We start from the raw sequence: 22,772 nt of genomic DNA, 5'->3' as shown, positions 1-22,772 counted from the left end.
AGCTTATGAAGATTGAGATTAGATTTGAATAATGAGTTGAGATAAAATGAATTTAAATAAAATATTATTAGAATATTATTTTTTAATATTATTATTATTTTAAAAATTAAAAAATTTAAATTATTTATTATATTTTGTATAGAAATTTAAAAAATCTATAATGATTAGTTGAGATAAGTTAAAATCACCTTTGTATCTAAATCTAGCCCGGCTCCACAAAATGAGACGGCAAAGATGCTTGATAAAATGCCCGAGAGAGATTGGACTTGCTCTACAAACTCGTATAATGGATTCGGAGTATGGACAGAGTGGGCATGCTTTTATAATACACATGGCAATTGGTTTGATATATATTTTTTTAATTATTTTTCATATTAGCAATGCAGCGATGAACTTTTTTCAGGATTATTTTGTGTCAAACGCAACGTTAAAGATATGATTACATGGCAAAAGGTGTGAACAATTAGCACCCCTGGGATTAAGATGATCCACCTGTCTCACTCCCCCGGTATTTGATGCCTTGTGAGGCATCATATAAGACATGATTACTCATTTCCTTTTAATTCCAGAAGTTTACCTTCATCTAAAGCAGATAGATCTATGAAGCTACACAGCTCCCTTTATTTGGTCAAGTATGAAACAAACTATAGCCCCATGATTGACAACCAAGAGCCACAAAAGTCTCGGGTCTCAGGTATATTTACAAGTTCCTATAATAATAATAATTGTCCAAGCCAATTAACTGTTTGATCAGTTTCACATTAGCTGTTCGGGGAAAAAAAGGATAAGTTCCATAGTATTTGATACAAATCTAAAATCTATCAGCAGTCCTAACCAGAGGTTGAGCTTCATGATGCTTTCTACTCAGATATGGACCACTTCTAACCGTTTCCTGCAACTGAAAAAAAAAAAGGGGAAAATCTACATGTCAACAAGGAGGCAAAGCCCAATTTCCTTAAAGATAGAGATGTTGTTGCCCTCCTTCACTTGCTTTTTTAATGTTAGCTTGTTGCTTGTTGGTGTGAGTAACTATGTTACTACTAATCCCAGAGGGTTAGGGAATCCAACCAAAACATGCACGATTTATGAATTTAATATTGGCCCACAATTTAAAAAGAATAGCTCTTACCTTGGCCACAATTCCAGCAAGAGCAGGATCGTTGATAAGTTTACTAGAGGACATAAAGGCCTTGTGGATTGACTGGCAGCATTTATATCTAACTTCCATATCTGAGAAAGTGCCATTAATTAGATTTATAAAAACTGGAAAAAACGTAGCTGGAACAAAGATTCTAAAATGAATGATGATTTTTTCCGCATAAGTTGAAAAGAAACCAGAAATCAACCGAGTATAATTACACTTGAAGATATTGGAAAATATAGATGAACTTCAAACAATGAAAGGGGACTTTATAGCCTTCAATAATTAAATGTCTACACTTACGCATCCCAAACTACTAAGGCTGAAGCTGACACATTGCACTCTCAAACTACCAAATGCCGTCACGAACTAACATAATCTTGATGATTAACTAGCGAATGATGCACAATTTTTTTCACAAAGTGTATTTTTCCCTAATTTATAAGTAGGAGAACTGATTTATGTATTTATGCAGGCAAGATTCAAATAAATACTTGATCTCATTCTCTGGATGGATCTGAGTAATGGAACAACTGAGATTACTAGTGTTAGTTACATATCACAATTCCATACCTGAACAAACTATTACAGAACAGATTTTAGTTATGCCTTTTCTTGTCTTCTTTTCTTTCTTTTTTACTCTCACGTGAGAGTTAGAAAACAAAATCGCATGAAGGAAAAGATATAAAAAAATATAAATCCAGAAAAACACACCCAGTTGAGGTAGTCCAAACAGAAAAGCCTTTAAAATCCAACAAAACAATTTAAACAAAACCTTTTTTTTTTATAAGTAAAAATATTATATATATCAAAAGGAGTAACCAAATATGCTGAACGTATACAAGAAAACACCTAGCCCATATTAGAGAGCCCTAGATGGCCCGAAAAAGCTAGTGAAAAACAACCAAAATACACTAATCCCAAAACAACCCAAAATACCCATAAAAGTACACTGATCCTCAACCCCTTGTTTCCCGTAGAACTAATACCCAAGCCAAACCCCAACCCCAACCCCAACCCCTTGTGTTTCCCGTCTTCACACAAAACCTTAAATCCACAACTAATCCTAAGACAACTCTTCCAGAAAATAGGAATAACTAACATGAAACTCGGATTGTTGCTCTCATTTTTTGCATACAATTAGGCTGTTGGTGGTAACATCCAGAATCATAATTTCATGGAAAAACTTATCATGTTGGTCACAAGATCTTGATATGAAAACTCATAAGGGTTGGCTCAAGTGGTAAAGGCCTTGGTCTTGGTAGTATGCTTCCTCCAAGGTCTAAGATTCGAATTCTCTTGGGTGCAAACAATCTAGGGGCCCATTGGACTGGGGGATTTTGGGATTTCCCCCTTGAATTACACGAGGTGCACTTTCAGGAAACTCCTTGCACTTTCAGGAAACTCCTTGCTGAGGGCCTGTGCACCTCCGGGATTAGTCGGGATGTGTTCTAGGCACCCGGTGCCAAAAAAAAAATCTTGAAATGAGTTTTCTTACAAAAAAGTGTTCTCATGGTCGCACCCAGTGCCAAAAAAAAATCTTGAAATGAGTTTTCTTACAAAAAAGTGTTCTCATGGTCTCACCCAAAAGTCATACATCTTGACATAAATCAATCATTCTCATCTCATTTTCAAAAACTAGTTCTGTGCTTATTAATACCTTAGTAATTATATCTAGATCAATAATTATTTTAAATGTAAAATGCATTCTATCTAATTTATGTTTCTCAATGTAATTTAGAGATATGTTTTTTTTTTTTTTGATAATCAAATGTAATTAAGAGATATGTGATCAATGTAATCCTTATAAACATGGAAATGTGATCATTTAACAAAGATAATAAACATAGAGACCAGGAACCCAACCTATTTTTGTGGCTACAGTATTTGCGTCAGTCACTATATTTATTATCTCTTGCTTTGAGCAAACTTCCATCAGGAACCATGGCCGAGACACCATTCCAGTTATCACTCTATATCCCTGAAAATATTCATATATAAAAGCTTATATCATATTTCTTTTTAAGGGTCACAAGCAACTGCAAACAACAAATACAGGAGTTCAAATGTAAGGGTCAGTCAATTGGAATAAAGTTTAACATCAATTCTCTTCTGGGTTACTTTCTGTCTTTTTGGCAGCAAATGGTGCATCAATCATAATTCATGGAATTGTTCTGTATTTAGTTCGCCTAATGTCATTACCTTCCATCCTCATCCACAATACAAAAGAGAGCATGAGGAATGTAAGCACCACAGATATAACAACACGAGGAGACTGACTGTTATAATTAAATAGGTATAAACCCTCGTTCATTCAAATAGACCGAATGACACATAAATCAGAATGATTTAAGAAAGGAAAGGTCTGATAAGTTGCTTTGCCCTGATACTTGAATGTCACCAGAACAAACTAGGTGAAAAGAAAACCTCATTATACATCAACTCTGTAAAAGTTCAAATCTATGGCTACCAAAAGAAAAAAAAGAAAACATTACAATGCTCATGACTATGAAATTCTCACCGCCAAACGAATTTCTGAATCCTGTTGAAGAACTGACAACAAAAGGCCCTGGAAATTGCACAGCCAACTTGGTAAGACTTCTGGACGTTTTAAAGAGCAGACAAGTGAAATGAAAAGGAACTCAAATGAAGGTGGTCCCCAACAAAAAAACATAAGAATCTGTACTCAGACATAAAAGGATAATATTTTGTTAAATTCTTGGAAAAGATCTTGAAACACCCAAACTGCAGGCACGTCATTAGCACCCTTGCCATAATGAGTTTGATTGCCAAATGCTTTGACTTGGTATACTTATTTTAAGAGTTTTTTTTTTTTTTTTTTTTCCTATAATATTTCAAGGCTAAAAACCAACCAGTGCTCTTCCAATAAAACATAACAAAAAAACATATCATTGATATGAGCAGACCAAAAAATTAAAAGATGAAAAAAAGAAGAAGCAATTACTTACAGATGGTGCCAACTTGGAACTTTTGGATGCTGTTTCATAGATTAAACGTCTCAAACTTTCTTCTGCATCCCCATTCAGTATAATTTCATTATCTGGTCTTGATTCTCCTACTATGTTTCCAAGAGCATGCAGTGCAGACTGTGTTTGCCAATTAATAATATTTCAGACATATACAAGATGCCCAGGATACGGCAAGTACAGGATTCTTTCCCAAAAATTTTAAAGATAGGATTTCTTACAACACAAATTGAGAGCATTTGAAATCACGATGCAGGGGATAGATGTTATATCCCATTTTATGCTCCATGACCAAACTTCAACTAGATAATTCGATAGCTACGTATTAACTACAGTGTCAAAACTTTCTTTTTCTTCACCTTTTTTTCTCTAATATATCCTTCTTTTCTGGTAAGTAAGAATATATAAATATGGTTATTCCCAGAAGTGGATTGCCTAACCATTTAACACACATGTTGAAGAAAATCATTTTTGAGAATTTGGGTTTCCTTAAACCCCATCAGATTTGGTTATTACCACGTCTAGGGGACTCATAAAGTTGGCATATGTTTCTGAGTTGACACAGACAGAAAAAAAAAATGACATTCTACATCCATTGTCTTTTTTTCAGCTCTTTACTACTTGTCAGGAGGAGGTAAACCTCAAGATCAGACCATATAACTCACAATTTTACATTGGTGTGCAAAAAAGAAGTTTCAAAAAGAGAGCAACCTCATGGATTTTAAGGAGAGACAATGTTCATGGGGAAGGGGCAAAAAAATCTTTTATGTACCAAGTAAAACATGGCAGCTATGACTAACGTACTGACAAAGTGGTCAATGTTAAATATTATTCAGTGTTGAGTTGGGAAGGTCCACCAAAATTCCAAATACCACAAGATTAGTTGAGCTAGATACATATCATATCTGCCTAAGAGCCTCACAACCTAAATTTAGATTCAACGATTGAAAATCATATAACCTTCATGTCTTGCCATTATCTTGCAACCAAAACAAACTTTTTTTAAATTCACCCATTTCCCTTTTATGTTTTATTGGCCTTGCTCTTGTCTCGCCAAGATACAGGAGCCAATCTTTTTTCGGTAACTCCTCTCAACTCCTACTTCTACAGATTTACATGAATCTTTGTAATTTTCCATAGCCCATTTATCTTAGGATTTTCAATTGCCAGAACCCCGAAATCAATGCAACATAAGTAACATAAAAAAGGGTGGAAAAAACTAACCAACAAACACAAAGATAACATGAAAGGATCTACATGCTCACCAGCTGTTTTCCATGTCCTTGCCGATCAAAAGCAGCATCAATAACATGTCTTGCAGCAGGTGGTGAACTTGAGAGTATTAATGCAGCTCCTTGGATCACTAAAGGGTTACAAAGAAGTAGCTATTAGTTAGAATATTAAAAAAAGTGGAAGAATGAAGTGTTAGGAAAAATACACATGAACAGGAACCAACAGAAGTTGCTAAAAATTCTCGCATATCATAAGAAGCAAGAAGGACGAGATGTCCTTCCTTCCCAACATTGAAAATAAAACTTCAGGTATTTAACCAACACATCACCCGACAAGCAGGCCTAAAAATGCTAGTCAAAATGGAAGACGTAAGAAAATAAAACTGAAACAAATTAGGGTTCCCATGATTCTCAACCTTTAGGCACAAAAATATGATACCACACCTTAGCAAGCATCTGTCCAAAAGTTTAGATTTTCAGGAAATAGATCAACAATGCACATCATACAGCATACATAACATACAAACCTCCTTTCTTTCAACTAGAAAAGGTCAGAACTGCAGCCTTTATTAGCAAATAGGAGCCATCTATAAATTATTCAACGCACATGTTTTTACCATGCTTGATTTGGAGAAACCCAACCAGTCTGAGAAAGGATTAAAGATTTCAGCAATCAAATGGATGGGAAAGATGCAGTCTCAGCCGCACCATCTTCTACCAAGATGGTGGTGTCAACTGGATAGGATTAATAAATTTATAGTTCCATGATCTATATGCATGGATGCAAGTATTGCACCCTAACCACATTCTGACGCTACAATTCTTCTTCGAATAATTATACATTTATGTTAGTTAACATTGAACAGTGAAAATCATGTTTTTTGTTAGATGTGTCCATGAGAGAAAAAAAAATATGGTCTTCTTTTATAGATATATACATGTAGTGATATGAGATTGAACTCGTGACTTGATGCTCCATGCGTTATTTTTTTCTACAGGTGATGCTCCACCTGTAATTTAGCTCCGCTCTTATAATTGGGCCAAGATTACAGGTTGGACATCTATTGTGGAAGCGATAATGATAGTATCTTAAGTAATGAGAAATTTGGTCCAAAGACCATCAGCAGGAACAACCGATATGGTCAATAATAAATGATGAATTCAATAAAAATAATAATAATAATAATTATTATTATTATTTGAAAATAAAAAAAAGGATAGAAAAGAAAATGACATAACATCTGCTACATGGAGTTTGTGGCATTTGAGAAATGGATACGGTACCTAATATACACAGAATTATACCATCAGAGATATAAATCATTGTACACTTCTGCAAAACATTTTTTACTAAAAAGGGGGATGTTCAGTGAAAAGAAAAAGATTAAATAAGATCGTACATGAATGACACAGAAACCTTAGCCTACAGCAGTTTTAGTGGCATACTTACATGAACCTATGTGACCCAATGCTTCAAGTGCAGATTCAGTTTCATCTGTATCTCGACTTTCTGATGGCTCAAGTATTTTATCAATGGTTGATATCACAGTTTTAACACCTGAATTCAGAAGAAGACTCAGCACAATAGCAAGCCACTTCGGAATCAGTTTCTAGATAGTGAAGTATTTCAATGTAACAAATATTTTTTTTTGTTAAGTTTTCAATGTAACAAATATAAAACCAATCTTCTAGTCAATAAGCCCACGCCAGGTCAACAAAGAGAAGTATTTGCATGCAGTGAAATTCCCTAAATAGGAATGCTTGCTATAGTTCAATCCATACTTTAAAAACTAGTGTAGTAATGTTAATAAATCCACACCATCATACCACTCTTGTATTGTGGTCACATTAACAATATGAAAGTTGCTGGTATCAGTATATGCTATCTCAAAACTAAGTATAGCAATCATTGGACCCAAGGGAGGGGAAAAATGATCAAACAATAAACATTATACCAGTGTCCAGACCAAAGGAAAAACAATACGCTGCACCAGTCTGGAGGTTCTAATATTTCAAGTCTAAAGGAGCCTTATGTGATTTGACTGTTCTAATATTTAAATTCACCAGAATCGCAACTGGAAGTAAGTTACAGATCAAAGTTGCAAAATCCTTCACAATTTTATGTTTAGCAGTGAAATGAACATTATGTGTATGATGCCTTATCCACATATAAGCCCAGAAGGCACCAAAAAGTCCATATAACGCTGAATCATAGAAGTTGAACCAAGAAACAGTTTCACAGTTGCCAGGGCCCAGAGCCCATGCACCTGGATTAAATAAATCACACTGCCTGAATAATGTCATTATAAGCAACCAACATGCATATAAACTAGATGGCAAAATCTACATCATGCAAAATCATCAATGTTGTTTGAGTTAAAAGCAAACGCCCTCACTGTGATTGGCATTGCAGTTGGAATGTGGGTGAAGCATTCATACATGTGAAACATAGGCATAGATTGGTTGAGTATCAAAGGCAAAAGAAAATGGTAGGCTGTGTAAGGCCAGTGCTCAAGTAGGTTTGATACTCTCCCATATGGCAAGTTATTATGTTCTATTCAAGGGGCAGACTTATGTTGAATTAGAAACTACAATGGCGAGTTATGGCACCACGCTAAAACATGGTAGGGAGACTTAGAGGCAGGCCCAGAATGCTTAAAGAAGTGCTCCTAGTTACTGAAGATAGAATGCCTATCAACTTTTTTTTCACTGTTTTACTGTTTTAGAAGCTGCAGCACACAGAGAATGCATATATCATAGGAAACAGTGACAATCTAGAGCAACCATGCTGCATTATATTTAATATTAGGAGACAAGAAAGAAATAATAGTTTTTCCACAGCTATTCACGCATACAGAAAGGTTGGATCTTTCAGGGAAAATACACACACACACAGACATATTTCAATATTGCCAAGAAGTCTTACTGGATTCATCAACGGACATATAGATATTCTCCTTGGAGAGAAGCCTTCCACTTATCATCATTGCTCTGGATCTTAAAATTGATTCCGTTGATGCATTGCTACCATGAAATTTTTTTTCAAGTGTAAGCATGTAATGGTGTAAAAATTATTGCAATAAATTACCAATCTCTTAATCGTGTACCTGATGATAGAACTGAGTGAGTGAAGAAGGGCAGTCTTTGACAGGAACTCTGTTCCATGCTGAATGTCTGCCAACTTCATCCATTGGGCACGTATAAAAAGAACACGTCAAAATGCGTAAGGTAACAAATCAAGGACCAGAGATAACCATTAATTCAAGATTAGAGAGAAAATCAGTTAGAGATTAATATTTACAAGGAATGACCACCTTTGTGTTTAATTATGTAATTTTCTTTTAATAAGTGACATCTTATGTAATACATAATAAACATAACATAAAATTCAGTTGTACTGGCACTTGAAACCAAAGAATAACTGATCATTAAAATACCAGAATGAGACTCTTCAAGAAGAACAACTCCAATATAAACGTAATGAAATTTTGACCAAGGGAAATACAAATTTTTTGAGCTATTTGGCAGCAGAAATTTCTTTCACGTGTTGTATGACACAATCAGCGACATGCATGCACGTTAAATTACTAATATTTTCAACCTGATTTCCTATATAATGCATATAGGACGATGGAGCCAAATTTGATAATCTTTGTCAAACTTAAAACATTTTGAGTTCATATTTATCGCAGCTTTGGATGAGAAATTGCATAGAATCATAGTCATTGCAATTCAGTATCAATATTCCTAAAACTAAGGACATGATATTTCCATTCAATAGTCTACAAGAAAATATCCCTGAAAAATTCAACAAGTGCACAGAGAGAGAGAGAGAGAGAGAGAGATTATATGAAATGACAACCAACAGCCAACCTCGTACAACAGCTCCAAAACACTCAATGTGACGAGGGCGTCATTTTTATTGTTGATTTCCACCTCAAATAAACTAAGTAGATTTGAACTGTAAATAACCGAAGCCACAGAATCGGAGACAGAGAATAACTTCACTATTAAAGCCAAAACTCGAACCCGTCCCTGGAAAGTAGTTATAGAGTGAGAGTCAAAAATAAAAAGCATTAAGCAAATAATCATGATTCAGAGACAGTACCCATTACCGTGGACAGCATAATTGACATTTACATATTCAGGAAATGGCACCTGATGTAAACTAAATTTAAGTAGCTGATGTGAGAAGTGCGCAGTTAAATACCAGAACTTAACACACTTCCGTGGCATTTCTTGCCACACATCTAATCTAATATAATATATGATAGCAGACTCAAATCAAAATGTTCCCACTAAACCATCATCTCTCATTGGTTCACAAATCGTAGCCTCAAATTAAGAGAATGTAAATCTGCTTATACTGCAGTCAATAACAAAATAGTCTCAGCAAGATATTATCAAAACCCAAGGGGAGGGGGGGAAGCTCACAACATTTCTAAACTTATATCCAGAAATAAAGGGAATTTATCAAAAGATTCGCTCAACATGAGGAAACTTTATGCCGCCTAAAACCCTATAATAACATCTAAATCACAAATTATAACGAGCATACCAGTGATGAAGATCGGCCTCCTAAATTTCCAAGATGCATAGCTTCATTGTTATTAGATGGGAAGATGATATCCTACATGGAATTTGGATAACAAATGGCAATCAAGAGTATGGAAGATTACAATAGTAATGCAGCATGTGAAGAAATTTGACCTCGTAAAGCAACCAATAATAGCTTTGTTCCTACCATGCCTCCAGACAAGCCAGCTAATTTCTTAATTGCATCCATTGAAGCTGTTGCGACTTGTTCGTTACTACATAACACAAGTAATTCATGTCAACTTTATCTATATCCAACAACAAATTCTAAAAGAAAAACAAAAATTCTAACTTAAGCATGTTTTAGTTACATGCAGACAGCCAATAATAAGACAGAGAAACTGAAGGAGACTTTTGAACAGCTAGTTTACTTTATACGGCACAAAAGTAGCTCTGAGAAGTCCCTATTTACAGAGGAATTATATATGAAGACAGCCAAGAATTTTAGTATTCTTTCATTTCTGTATTCTAGGGGTTTTTGTTGCTTTGTTTCTACTAGTCTTTTCTTTCCCTTAGGAACTATCTCCCTTGATTTGGTCCCTGTACATTAGCAATCCTATCCTTGTGATATCTAAGCTACACAAAACACAAATTAAAAAAGAAAAGAATGAAAGAGTTCTGGGTCAGCAACAAGTGAAAATGTAATAACATGATAAAAATTACCTTGGCAAGGACCAGCACCAAAGATAACAAAGACAGACAGGATAAAATATTCAACATTTAGTGTGCACCTCACTCACAAAAAGCAGTATTTCTTACCCATAAAGAAGGCAATCCAGTAAAAGAGGATATAAATTGTAGTCAATAATTATTCGTGCAGGAGAAGGAATAATTTCATCGGAATGCTCCAAAAAGCAACTAACCTGCAGATTGATTACAATTTAAAATTAAATGACAGTAGAAGTAAAGAGATGTAGAAATTCGTGGAAGCTAAAGCTAGAGAAACATAGGTGGGTCTCATTCAATGGTAAAGTGAAAATAGGAAATAAGAAGGCTGCCCCATATTGGATCCCCCTGCATCAACATTTATTATATTGCTTCAAAACTTCGGTCATTTATTACTCTCCATATCCACCACATCAAACCGATTGTGGTTATTTTCTATGGGGTCTGACTATGACGACCAACAAAGTGCCCTTTACAGCATGCTAACAGATCTACCAGTATATAGGCATCTCCCAGACTGGCCCAAAAAATTAGAGAAAATCTTGCCATAAAGTGCTAGCTACCCATAGTGAAATAAAAGATAATCCACTGATTCCTCATTCCTCTTGCACATCCAAAAACATGCCATCACCATAGCATGTATATTCCTTAATTTATTCGAAGGATCATCCTTAGTGTCCTTAGTGCAGCCATCCAAACAAAGAAAATCACTCTCAAAAGTGCCTTACTTCTCCAAAACAGTCTTCCATGGGAAAATAATATCGTCGTGGGGGACTAACACCTCATAAAATGGTTTAAACTTAAACACCCCTCACTTAAATATTGCTCAATGCATCTTGTCTTTAACACCATATATCAATCTAAGAAAATACAATCAAGCATAAAATGAGGTAAAGGTGTCCACCTCCCAGTCTTGTGCTGCTAGAATAAAATCCACTTCCCATATAAATTTGTAGATTGTCTGCCACCAATGCCTCTTTAAGCCTCGTAATGTTGAATGGTTCTAAAACAACTCCTTTAAGGAAGTAATCTCCGCACCATACATCAAACCAAATCTTTATCTTAATCCATCTCCCACCTTATATCTGGTGCACCGAGTTAACTCTCCCCAACCCCTTTGGAGCTCCATCCACCTCATGTACTACTATATTTCATAGAAACCATATACTGTCAACGGCCTCATAAATGCAATAACACAAAATAAGCATCGACAAGAACTAGCAAGGTGGGTACAAAGATTAAGTGGGCAAGAAAAAAACAATATGGAAAGGGTAAGCACATCTACCCCTGTCTTTGTAGACAAGAGGTACCCGCTCATGCTTCCATCGCCAACCGATGGTCTCTTATCCATCTGGGCCAGAAGTCCATGTGGCACTTTCACTTCAGTATTGCAACTCAACTTTCAAAGTTTCAAGCAACATCACAGCCTTGATTTAAAAGGCTAAAAGTGCAAGCTGATACAATAACAGCCACAAAGGAGGGATAAAGAGATTGCTCTACATAGAATAAACTATAAGGTAGATATGTGATTTAAAACACTCATGAATTGAGTCATTAAAATGTGCATCTGACAAAACAAGAAAATAATTTGCTCCTGCAAACATAAATGGCAAATTTAAAGACATAAATTTACAACATTGCAAGCATTAACTTTTTTCACGCATCATCAAATAAATCCAGTCAAAGATGCATATGAAATGGGCGTACATACCGTCTTACATGCTAAAGACCTCACTAGTTGGGAATCAGCCTTTAGACCAACCTGTACAAAAGGCTGAATAAAGAGAAAAAAGATTGGTTAAATGCTAGTCGAACATAAACCAATCACCCTATATTATTACTATTAAAGAAGAAGCAAGTTTCATTACGCGTGACAAGAATGCAATCAGTCTACTCAAAGAAACAAACGTACCATATAATGTGGGATGAGAGAGGCGCCATATTTTGTTTTGAATATCCTTTCCAGACAAGCAACCAAAGCATTCTCCAAACCAGGCACATCTCCTTTGGTTTGCAATGCACTGCAGATGAAAACACACGAGGTCGGAACCAAAATTAGAGAAAGAAAAAAAATGCGCTTTCTGACAGAGTAGAGAACTACACTTAACAGCTCTTTTGAAACAAAGAAAAACCTAATAGGCGCAACTCAGGTGCTATCATACATCATTGGAGTCGGATTATAGGTTACTATGTTTTGCAAAAGCCAACAAACCGATGGAGCAGGGAAACGTGACTTCGTGACTATGAACAAGAGGCATTCTAAATTGAACAATTACTAAACAAAAATTCATCTGTACATTGGATATATTTGAAAGCTATATCCTAAGAGGAAGTGGTCGAATACAATGAACAGCACATTCTTTTTCAGGAGCACATGTACATATAAATGAAAATATTTTAAGGAGGCTCTTACTTTATTAATACTGGAAGAGGGAAGCGGTCCAGGAATTCCTTCGCTGAAGCTTCGGTCTGAGGGCCTGATATTAGCAGAAATGTAATGGACTGTTAATTGGAAGAAAAATAGAACAGGAAAAAAAAACAAAACAAAACAAAACAAAAAGAAAGAAGAAAAAAAAACGATGGATAAAGAAGACTAGGAGGTACCGGGGTAAAGTACAAAATCTGAAGCTGCTTCGAGTAGCTGAGTTGGATCGTCAAGCGAGAACTCTTCCGCCATAGCTGCTTGAAAATGGGAACTTGGACTGGAAGAAAGAGAGTAGAGACAGGAAACGAGGACTTGGGCAGGAAGAGAGAGAATAAAGATAGCGTGGGTCGTGGCAATGCATTTGGTAAACGTGTCGATTAAGCCCAATGACACCAACACATTTTGGGTGAGGCGAATCGGATTCGGATCCAAATCAATTCGTACTTTTTTTACTTTTTTGCCCTTTAATCTTTATCATCGTTATCTCATTATTTGATAATACGTCATTAAATAATAGATTTATATATAAAATATAATAAATAATTTATAATTATTTAATAACACATCATAAGATGATGATGAGTAACATTATTTATTAAAATATTATTATTAATGAAATAACACGATTATATTAATTAATCATAAGATATATAATGAAATAATTGTAAAAGAGTTTTGGCTATATTATTATATTTTTGGATAAAAATCTATATTAATTTCAAACTCGGAAAATTGGAGAGTTTTGTTTTTTGAAGAATTTTCAACTGTTTTACTAAATTGAATGACTTGAGTTTGATAAATCTAATTATATAAGAGAGGCTTGAAATTATTCATTTCTATATATTAAACGTGGATTGATGAGAATTTCAAAATTCAAAACAAAGATCATCACGTGCTCTTTCGGCTTTCCATCTAGATAATACTTTGTCAAATAACAAGGTCATAATTCAAAATTAGAGACCATCAAAAATCCCAAAAAATACTCGCAAAAAATTTTTTACAGCAGTTTAAAAAAAATGGAAAAATAAAGAATAGAGCAAATAAGCTTGTTCTATCTCACTGTCTATGGCCAGGAAAATGGCAGCCATGAAGGTGGTTTTGGTAACGATCAGAGAGAGAGAGGGAGAGAGTGGTGTGAGTCATAGAAGGCCAGGAAGGATGCACTGAATGAGATTGGATTGAAACAGTCGTTAAAGTTTTTCATTCCCACTTTCTTTGTTGGAGGAGTATGCAAGCACGCATGGTAAATGAATTCTAATCGGAGTTTGGCAGTGTACAATAGCATATGAAGCTCGGTGAGCTTGCAACAGCAAGCCAGAGTCTTTAGAAAAATGATACTTAGAAACACAGCCCAAATGTTTCAAACTCCAAGCCCCGGTCAGCTTTTGGAGTGTTTGGATCATGTTTTCCTGATCTCAACCTTACTTGAGAGTTTGAGAGTCATAATTATATGCCTGCAAGTGCAGATGAAGATCAGACACTATCTCTGTTCAGCATGGAGTCATTAGGACCATTTTCACCTTTAGGTTAAGTCCAAAAACTTGCACCGATAAGGCACACCCGCGTGCTGTGCCAAATCCATGCACTAACTGGACCCTTCCCTATTGGTCTCTATGTACATAGATGCATACCTCAAACCCGAAAATGGCGACAGAATGATGGGAATAGCTGGTCATGGGGTAAAACGACGGGGCATGTTAATCATCATGATATGCCCACTTTATTCTCTAAACCTTGATGTACCAAGATCATGTCATTTGACTATCTCCTCCCCGCAATCATTGGCGACCTCTACCAGCATATGCTTCATTCCTAGTTTGCGAAATCGAAATATGAATACATGTATCCTGATCATGATCTGTTTGTCTTTCGAATGTTTGGATATGTGCGTGTCCTTAGAATAGAATCACTGACAACGGTCAGTGATTGTATATTTATGATATTCTTGAGCTACGAGTCTGTATTAATGCGGACTATATAGAAGTAGATGGGTGGCAGCAATCCAATTATGATTATATACAAACGTACACTCCCATTCTCTGCACTCTGAAGAACGCTCAAGTACAGGAGGTACTCGACAGTTCAGCCAAGCCTGTGGCCATGAACACAGGCGCCACAGCATCAGCATGCATGCCAGCGCCTCCTAATTAATTTCTTCGCTACTCTTTGCAGGTCTCGTTTGTGATGTACACATAATGTTGCAGCATGGACCATTTAACTATAAATGGTCCATGTTTTGGGTTTTTCTTGTCCATCAGTTTAAGAAAAGTCATAATAATTATGGGATTGATCAGATCATTTGTCAACTGTTATATTCGACATATACCAATCAGAGTCACTAGCTGGCAAGGCATTTTCATTCACAATCCACCAAAAATTCAGAAAATTATCAGAGATATGTAAGGCTTTCTAGATTATTGAGTATTACAAACAACACGTACGACTGGTGAACATGCTTTATTGAGCACAAATATCCGAGTGCGTGCTTTTTCTAGTTTTTCTTTTCTTTTCCACCGTCTGTAGGGGCACGAGACGGTACAACATTGTGACCATGATAATTTCTTGGAGCAAGCTGGTACTGGTAGGCCATGTTCTTGCATTATGCATATAGACTGGTCAATCGCCTACTTTCTTTTATGTTGTGTTACCCTCACACCAAAGAAAATATATATGGTCTCAGTGAAGAACAATAAACCTGTCCCATTCCAAGAGCCACGTAGGTTACAGTCCTCTCAGAGGCTGGTCTCTTTGCACCTGCAAAATCCATGTGGGCAGTGAACCCTGCTGAGGACCCTCTGTGAATCTAACTTCAACAACCTATTAAATGCCGTTGAAAAAATGTATGGTAGCTGGGTTGAGGGATATTGAAAATCCACAAGAGCACATCAGCACGATCATGACCCTAACATTCCAATATATACTCTCTTCACTAATATAGCATACGGAAGAAGAAAAATACACTACGATTCACAATAAATGGCCGATCAGGACCCTTATTTTTTATTTTCCTTATTACCTTTAAAATTCTTCATGTTACCATTATATAGACCTTTGGAACAATCCAATAATTGGATTGCTCCGATTCTCCAACTATATTCACTGGGAGACTAGCCGTTAGCATGGGGAGTGTGTCTGCTGTTGATGACTCGATCAAAGTGCTCATTAAGGCTTCTTCCCACATTGGTTAACACCGTGCAAAAGAGGCCGTACATAATCAATCGTTCCAAGTAATTCCATTAGGGTGGCTGTGAGCCACCGCTCCCAGCTACCGCTGGGGGGGAGCAACCAAGGACAAATTTACATTTTTGTTTCTTACTTTTTTTTAAATGTATTTTTTTAATACTTCTAAATATTTTTTAAAAAAAATCACAATATCAATAAAAAAATACATTCTTAATTACAAAGTTAAAAATAAATGAATTAAAAAAAAAAAAATTGGAAGCGGTTGCTGGCCTTACCATTTTCCATTCCATTATACTACACCAATTGAAAAGGAATTCCATGCACGAATCAGGCCTTGGACCGTTCATGATCTCGAATCAATCTAGATTTTCGCGAACGGGTAATAAGATCTTTAAATTATATAATTTACAATATTATATATCATGTACCTTATTTATTTCACGTAAACTTGCACATTCTTCCCATATAGTTGAGCTCGAGCAGTCCAATTGAACCTTTAATTCGTGCACGTATCATTTGGTTCAAAAGCTACCCAACAGTTCAACGCGATACGCTACCAAAACAAGGAAGCATGCAGCATCCCTAGAAGCCCTAATCAACGCCACCACAACATTTGAAAGCTCTTTTACATCCATTCAACCACAATAATGGAAAACAAGAAGCATCCGACCACTGAGCGAAGGGATCAGTTATAATTCGCTACTATTACACCAAATAAAAGCTTTGCCAAGTAGTCATAGAACTACAAAAGACTGCAAATACTTCACCAGAGATAGGAACCTCAAATTAGTTAACCACTACATACATAGGTTGTGGTTCATAACTTAACGTGCACAAACAATATTGAACCAGTCACCTTTCTGGGCAGTGAATCATGATCCACCATATTCGCAGTGGATATTCCCCGAGTCTTTCTTCTTCTACCCTCTTTTTTTATAAGCTGGATTTGGCAGAGACTCGATACAGACGTTTCACCATTAGAACGAGAGGCGAATCGGCACAACCACTCGGAGTTAAAGGAAAATGCTTACCTAAATTTAAAACCCTAATAATAGTACTACTAAATCCTAATAAGCGTCCTTATCGAATTGTTCAGGCCGAAGAAACGTAACCTGAAGCTTTTTAGTAGTTCCACATGCAGTCAAGCTCGGTGGTACCCATTCCCATTCTACCGCCATCAGGCCCACGATCGCTACTGTCGACCTTCCGGTCCTCCTGCATTGGCCATGCACCAGCTGAGCTGCAGAGACCAAGCTCGGCTGAGCCACTATGGAGCGGCAACGTCGAGCCCGGAGACAAGAAGAAAGGAACTTGAAGATTCTCCTGCAACGACCTCAGGCTCGGGAACGCTGATACCCCGACATTTCTTGGGAACAGGGCGAAATGGTCGACTGAGGCAATCGAAGGCCGCGGTAGAACGAGGTCCGAGCTGGGATTGAAGTTAGAGGCAGCAGCGGAGGCAGCTGCCGCGGCGATGGTGGAGAAACAGGACACGTGCTCCCTGGAAATTGAGCTGTCGTACGAGCAGCCTTCACGGTCGTTAAGGGTGCCAGTGGAAGCGGCGGTGGAGGATGGGTAGGGAGAGGAATCAAGGAGCGGGGGGAGTGAGACCGAAGAAGGTGAGCTAGGTTCTTGAAACAGATTTATAGCAGAGTTGAAGCGGGGGGTCTTCCTCGATCTAATACAACCGCCGCCGCTGGTGGTGGCTGCGCCGACGCCGGGTCCGCTCTTCTGGAACACCCGGGATATGACCCACTCGTCCTATATGAACAAAATTACTTCAGTATATTGCATGCAGCGAAAAATAAACACGAAAATTAATTTTAAGGGCACGAAACAAAAAGCATGAGTTGGGAATAAGATTTATACAATTAAATTGCAAGTAGAGTGTACGTCAACGTTAAAGCCAATATCTATTTCAAATTCTGCTAGTCCCGATGCACCCGTTATTACAAGTGTTACAGCGTAACCGGATAAAATTGCATGGACCATCATTTCGAAGGTCTGACCTTAAATACAATCACATACGACCGAGGATGGCAAACCAATTCTTTCCAAACATGAGTGACCCAAACGAGTTTAGGATGCGATGCCATCCACTAGTCATCCACCGATTGATGGAGAGAGAGAGAGAGAGAGAGAGAGAGAGAGAGATCTGACTATCTGAGAGAAAGCTGAAGGGCTTCCTGTAAGTAGGTGATCATAAATGAATGCTCTACTAATGAGGTACAACCAAACAGAACGCTGCGTACAAAACTTGCATATGCATTAAAAATGTCTGAAGAGGCCGAAGAATGTACTAGTTTTCAGAATGCGAAGCGTTATGATTCGAACATCAATGTATGCAGCAATGCTTTTAACATTATCTGCAATGGGAAACGATGCAATAAATCTCGCTTTCCAATATGCCGACAATAGAGAACGAGACAGTTCTCGGTGACATATATCCGTGATAGCACCAGCAATATTACTCCATTAACTTAAGACCTAAAGTGCCCGAGTGCTACCATTCAGCTTCTAAATTAAGCCGATGGAACAGTTTTACCAACCGCTACTGACTACACAACAGGATCAACATCGATCAATAGCACAACCAAGTTAAAGAGCCAACCTCACATTACAGCAAGAACGCTAGTCATAGATACAGTGCGCATTAACTAAAGCCTATGATCAACTACTTCAACTCAGTACGTTACCGCTAGGACTGGTGACACCTTTACTCTAGAAAGTGCAAATCAATCTTAACACCGAGAGAGAGACAGAGAGAGAGAGAACCTTAGAGCTCCTGGAGAGGTAATGGTAAGCAAATTTGCCTTCAAGCCGGTACTCGTGCATGACCCAGTTACTCTTCTCTCCCTTTGGTGCTCTTCCTCTGTAGAACACCAACGTCTTCTTCATTCCCACAAGAGAACCAGTCTTGGAGCTGTAAATCTCCCTATCTTTCCCAGTAGCCTTCCAGTACCCAGCCTCAGTAGCCCTGTTTGTTCTGAGTCCAGTTGGGTACTTGCGGTCGCGTAGGCTGAAGAAGTACCACTCTTTCTCTCCCATCTTCGCTTTCTCTGACAAAAACAAAAGATTTGAGATTTTTACAAACTTTTTAAACACGGGAGTCTTGTTTGTGAGTTGAATTGAGCTGGTTATGAGAAGAAAAAATTACCAGGTAGCTCCCATGGTTCGCACTTGTTAAGGTCAACTTCAGTAATGGCTCTGCCGGTGAAATTACTGTCTAAGACTTTCTTGAGAAGGTAGTATGTGATCAGTTCTTCATCAGTTGGGTGAAAACGAAATCCAGGGGGCAAGTGGGCGTCACCGTTATCAATATAGCAATAGGACTCCATGGAAAGAAAGTTAAAAATAGCAAACGAAAGAAGCTTAGAGAGCAACAAAAAAAAAAACCCTAAAAGTTTGATGAGCTTTGCGAGAGTTATAAAGAACCCAGACGAGAATATTGCTTCCGAATCTTCACGAATCGGTGAAAATCAAATGAGAGGACGACAGGGGTTTACGAACTCAAAAGGAGAACTCAGGAATTGGGGAGAGGAGATGGGTTTGCCCTGGCTAGTTGTTGGGTTAGGTTTGGTTTGGCTGAGGCACAGATTATTATATCGGCTTTTCACAGATATTTGATGAATCGGGTGGCAGAGCGGAAAATGCGAAATAATAGGTATGGTATGGCTGCAAAAAATTTCTCTGATTTCTCTGCCCTGTCCTCTTCTGTTCCTCTTTACCACTCTCTCTCTCTGCGCTACTGACAAGGCCCTTATCATATCCACATAGCTGGAGAGGGGAAGAGAGAGAAACGGAGTGATGTATGTGTCCGACGGAGTGGGCTCTGGGGTTCTGCTTTGAGTATGCGTGCGTGCGTGAGAAAATGTGCAGGTATTCCTGTGTCAGTGAAGAAAATAGAGGAAAGGGAACAAAAAGTAGTTTAATGGGAGAGAAAGAGAGGGAAGATAAAAACGAAAGAAATAGACTTTCACCATGTATATATATCAATAAAGCTGTTTCACATCTCCTCTGTCAGCACAGTACATGTATTAAATAATCAAAGAGACACAGCCAAACCATTCTTATCACACGCCATCTTATTTCTTCTCCACAATCTTGCTTTTTGTACGTACTTCTCTCTCTCTCCTCGATACTGTTTCTCTCTGAGATACACTGATTATCGTCTCTGTTTTCGGGCATTTGTCCGTTTGTTTGGATATTGGTGTCCAGGAGACGAAGTTCGAAGAGCATATATAGTTGCTGCAACCAATCAGATGATATGATTTCCCTTCCATTTTTATTTTTAATCACTGCTCCAATACTTAATTTTTCTATCAAGTTATACAAAGGACATTTTTATGATGCAGCAGGTACAGCAACACAAGACAAATGAAAGTTTCCCCAGGAGGTAGCTAAAACAAGGGGGGAAAATGAAAGTTTACTCTCACTGCCTGGTGGCTGGGATACCCACACATAATTTTACACGCATTATTTTCTTTCTTTTACGTTCTCTGCATGCCTTGATGCAAGATTATGTACGTGAACTTTTGAGGATGTTGTTATCTATCTAATTTGTATGTACTTTTTAATCTTCTACTTCCTTTGTGATCGTTCTTGTAGCAAAAGATACACAGGGTGGGACTGTGGCTGTAATTGTGCTGCATGTTGATGTTCCTTATCACAATAAGGCTGGGTTTGGATTCGTACAGTGTTTTAACTTATTTCATTTTTTTCTTTTATTATAATTTTTTAAATTTTTATATAAAATATAATAAATAATTTAATTTTTTTAAATCTCAATTTAATTTTTTTAAAATTTTTAAATAATAATAATATTAAAAAATAATATTCTAACAATATTTTATTTAATTTTTATTTTTTCATCTAAAACTATCTCACCTCATCTCTAAATTCAAATCAACTTATAACTATAATAAATATTGTGTAGAAAAGCGAGTGAGATATTTACATTACCAATCTCGCTCATTCCATTGATCTATTAAATTATGTTTAGATATTAAAGTGATTTTAAATAGTTTTAACTAAATAATGATAAAAAAAATTAATAAAAAGTAGAAAAATAATTTGAAATTCCCATCTCAGCTAACTTTAAAAGTTAAACTATCTAGGTTTTACTATTCTCATCTTCACACACTATATATTATATTTATTTTATTTTTTATTTTTTAATTCTTGTTTGTTTCATTATTTTTAAATTAATTGAATTATTCTGTTGATTATGTATATATTATATATTTAATAAAAATAAATATTATATATAATATATAGAGATGATAATAAAGTCTGTCTAATAACAAATACAATATATTCTGTATTATAAATGTAGACAATTTATTATTCAATTTTACACGAATTCTGAAGCTACGTGAGTTCAAATCATTATAAATGATTTCTCTGTTTTTTTTTTAAATAATCAGTATCAGGATTTCAACAGAGGAAATGATTAAATTAAGCATGCATATGTTTGCATTGAGCAATCCCATCCACCCATCACAATCAATGGGGTTGGGAGGGATTGATGCAATGGGATTTTGACACATCATGCTCTGATTTTGATTGCACAGCTCCACTTTCAGGCTTTACATCAAATCATCCCTCCAATCCCCCCTTGTGTATTTCTTTGTCGCCACCCATTTTCATGCATTTCCCTGCAATATTTGCACCAGTATTTACCTAACAAAATCTTTAAAAAATAAAAAATAAAAAACCACAATCCGTCGTACTTCATGTACTTATGGGACATAACTCGCTTGGAAAATCAATTGAACCGCACAGACCCTCGTTTAACCCGGCCGGTTCATTACGAATCCAACTAAGTAAAGTGCTCTCTCTGGTTTCAGACTTGCAGTAGAGCACACAACCTCGACTGAGTTGACTTTTTCACGTAAAAGACTTCCCTTTTTCAGTTTTTTCTCATTTTATAGCTTTTTATTTTCCCAAAAAATCAGTTTTTTTATTTAATTTATAATATTGTTATCTTTATAATACTATTTTCACGTGGATCGAGAGAGATCTCTTCGGCCTTGCGGATCACGCGTGACGACAGTCGTATGTCATCCCCCGCCGCCTCCACATACGGCGCGTTGTAGTGCGGGTCACTGACTTATGGCCACCACGGCTGGCCCATTGCTTAAAGCTTGATGAGCAGTACGCCCACCTATGGCAGCCGCTGTTCGCAACAATCTTGCGGTCCACACCAATAAGTTATGATCTGCCACCGTCCAGTTCGTCCTTGATCTTGACACGTCATACTCTCATTCTCTTCTTTTGGAGAGCCGCAACTTGTTCGGTTTATGGGCTTTTTCTATATCTGTTGAGAAGGCCCATATTTTTAGGATCCAAGGGCCGAAACTCCCTTTTCTTAATTATTAAACTTTGCAAGTGAAACAGGTTACCAGCTGTCTGACTTGCATGCATGAATCACCGTGCATAAAAAACAGAAAATGTTGTTAAGAGTATGGCATTACGATGAATGATATGAGATTAAAAAAATATTAAAAATAGTAATAAAATTATTTAAGTTATGATAATTT

General features: G+C 36.8%; 2 protein-coding genes across 4 annotated transcripts; both read right to left on the bottom strand.

Moving 5' to 3' along the window:
* Positions 1-595: 595 nt before the first annotated feature.
* Positions 596-13,408, bottom strand: LOC122280959. Of its 3 annotated transcripts, XM_043092114.1 has the most exons (17): positions 13,227-13,407; positions 13,036-13,099; positions 12,535-12,643; positions 12,334-12,396; positions 10,716-10,819; positions 10,105-10,171; positions 9,919-9,990; positions 9,234-9,395; positions 8,468-8,541; positions 8,287-8,384; positions 6,811-6,918; positions 5,394-5,491; positions 4,111-4,248; positions 3,663-3,710; positions 3,008-3,122; positions 1,130-1,230; positions 596-898 (listed from the first exon to the last, which is right to left on the bottom strand). In XM_043092114.1, the coding sequence occupies exons 1-17, from the start codon at positions 13,297-13,299 to the stop codon at positions 812-814; spliced, it is 1,581 nt and encodes a 526-aa protein (XP_042948048.1). In that variant the 5' UTR covers positions 13,300-13,407; the 3' UTR covers positions 596-811. The 3 variants fall into 3 exon arrangements, with proteins under 3 accessions (XP_042948048.1, XP_042948049.1, XP_042948050.1); XM_043092115.1 differs by lacking the exon at positions 6,811-6,918 and having other exon boundaries at positions 13,227-13,408; XM_043092116.1 differs by lacking the exons at positions 12,535-12,643; positions 13,036-13,099; positions 13,227-13,407 and adding an exon at positions 11,908-12,076 and having other exon boundaries at positions 12,334-12,394.
* Positions 13,409-16,903: 3,495 nt separating this feature from the next.
* Positions 16,904-20,406, bottom strand: LOC122280672 (protein CUP-SHAPED COTYLEDON 2). The gene is made up of 3 exons (XM_043091649.1): positions 19,388-20,406; positions 19,006-19,289; positions 16,904-17,991 (listed from the first exon to the last, which is right to left on the bottom strand). The coding sequence occupies exons 1-3, from the start codon at positions 19,566-19,568 to the stop codon at positions 17,353-17,355; spliced, it is 1,104 nt and encodes a 367-aa protein (XP_042947583.1). The 5' UTR covers positions 19,569-20,406; the 3' UTR covers positions 16,904-17,352.
* Positions 20,407-22,772: the final 2,366 nt, after the last annotated feature.

This window comes from Carya illinoinensis, chromosome 11 (genome assembly GCF_018687715.1).
Source record: "Carya illinoinensis cultivar Pawnee chromosome 11, C.illinoinensisPawnee_v1, whole genome shotgun sequence".
NCBI lineage: Eukaryota > Viridiplantae > Streptophyta > Magnoliopsida > Fagales > Juglandaceae > Carya > Carya illinoinensis.
The sequence above is the reverse complement of the archived record's forward strand: the minus strand, read 5'-3'. Positions and strand labels throughout refer to the sequence as shown.

Bases quoted from the DNA above. Each gene is read 5' to 3' on its own strand.
- LOC122280959 (XM_043092114.1), bottom strand. From the start codon at position 13,299: ATGGCGGAAGAGTTCTCGCTTGACGATCCAACTCAGCTACTCGAAGCA. The intron at 12,397-12,534 runs GTACGTTTGTTT...CTCTTTATTCAG, and splicing joins CTCTCATCCCACATTATATG to CCTTTTGTACAGGTTGGTCT. The intron at 9,991-10,104 runs GTAGGAACAAAG...AATTCCATGTAG, and splicing joins CTGGCTTGTCTGGAGGCATG to GATATCATCTTCCCATCTAA.
- LOC122280672 (XM_043091649.1), bottom strand. From the start codon at position 19,568: ATGGAGTCCTATTGCTATATTGATAACGGTGACGCCCACTTGCCCCCT. The intron at 19,290-19,387 runs GTAATTTTTTCT...TGTTTTTGTCAG, and splicing joins CGAACCATGGGAGCTACCTG to AGAAAGCGAAGATGGGAGAG. The intron at 17,992-19,005 runs GTTCTCTCTCTC...TTGTTCATATAG, and splicing joins ACCTCTCCAGGAGCTCTAAG to GACGAGTGGGTCATATCCCG.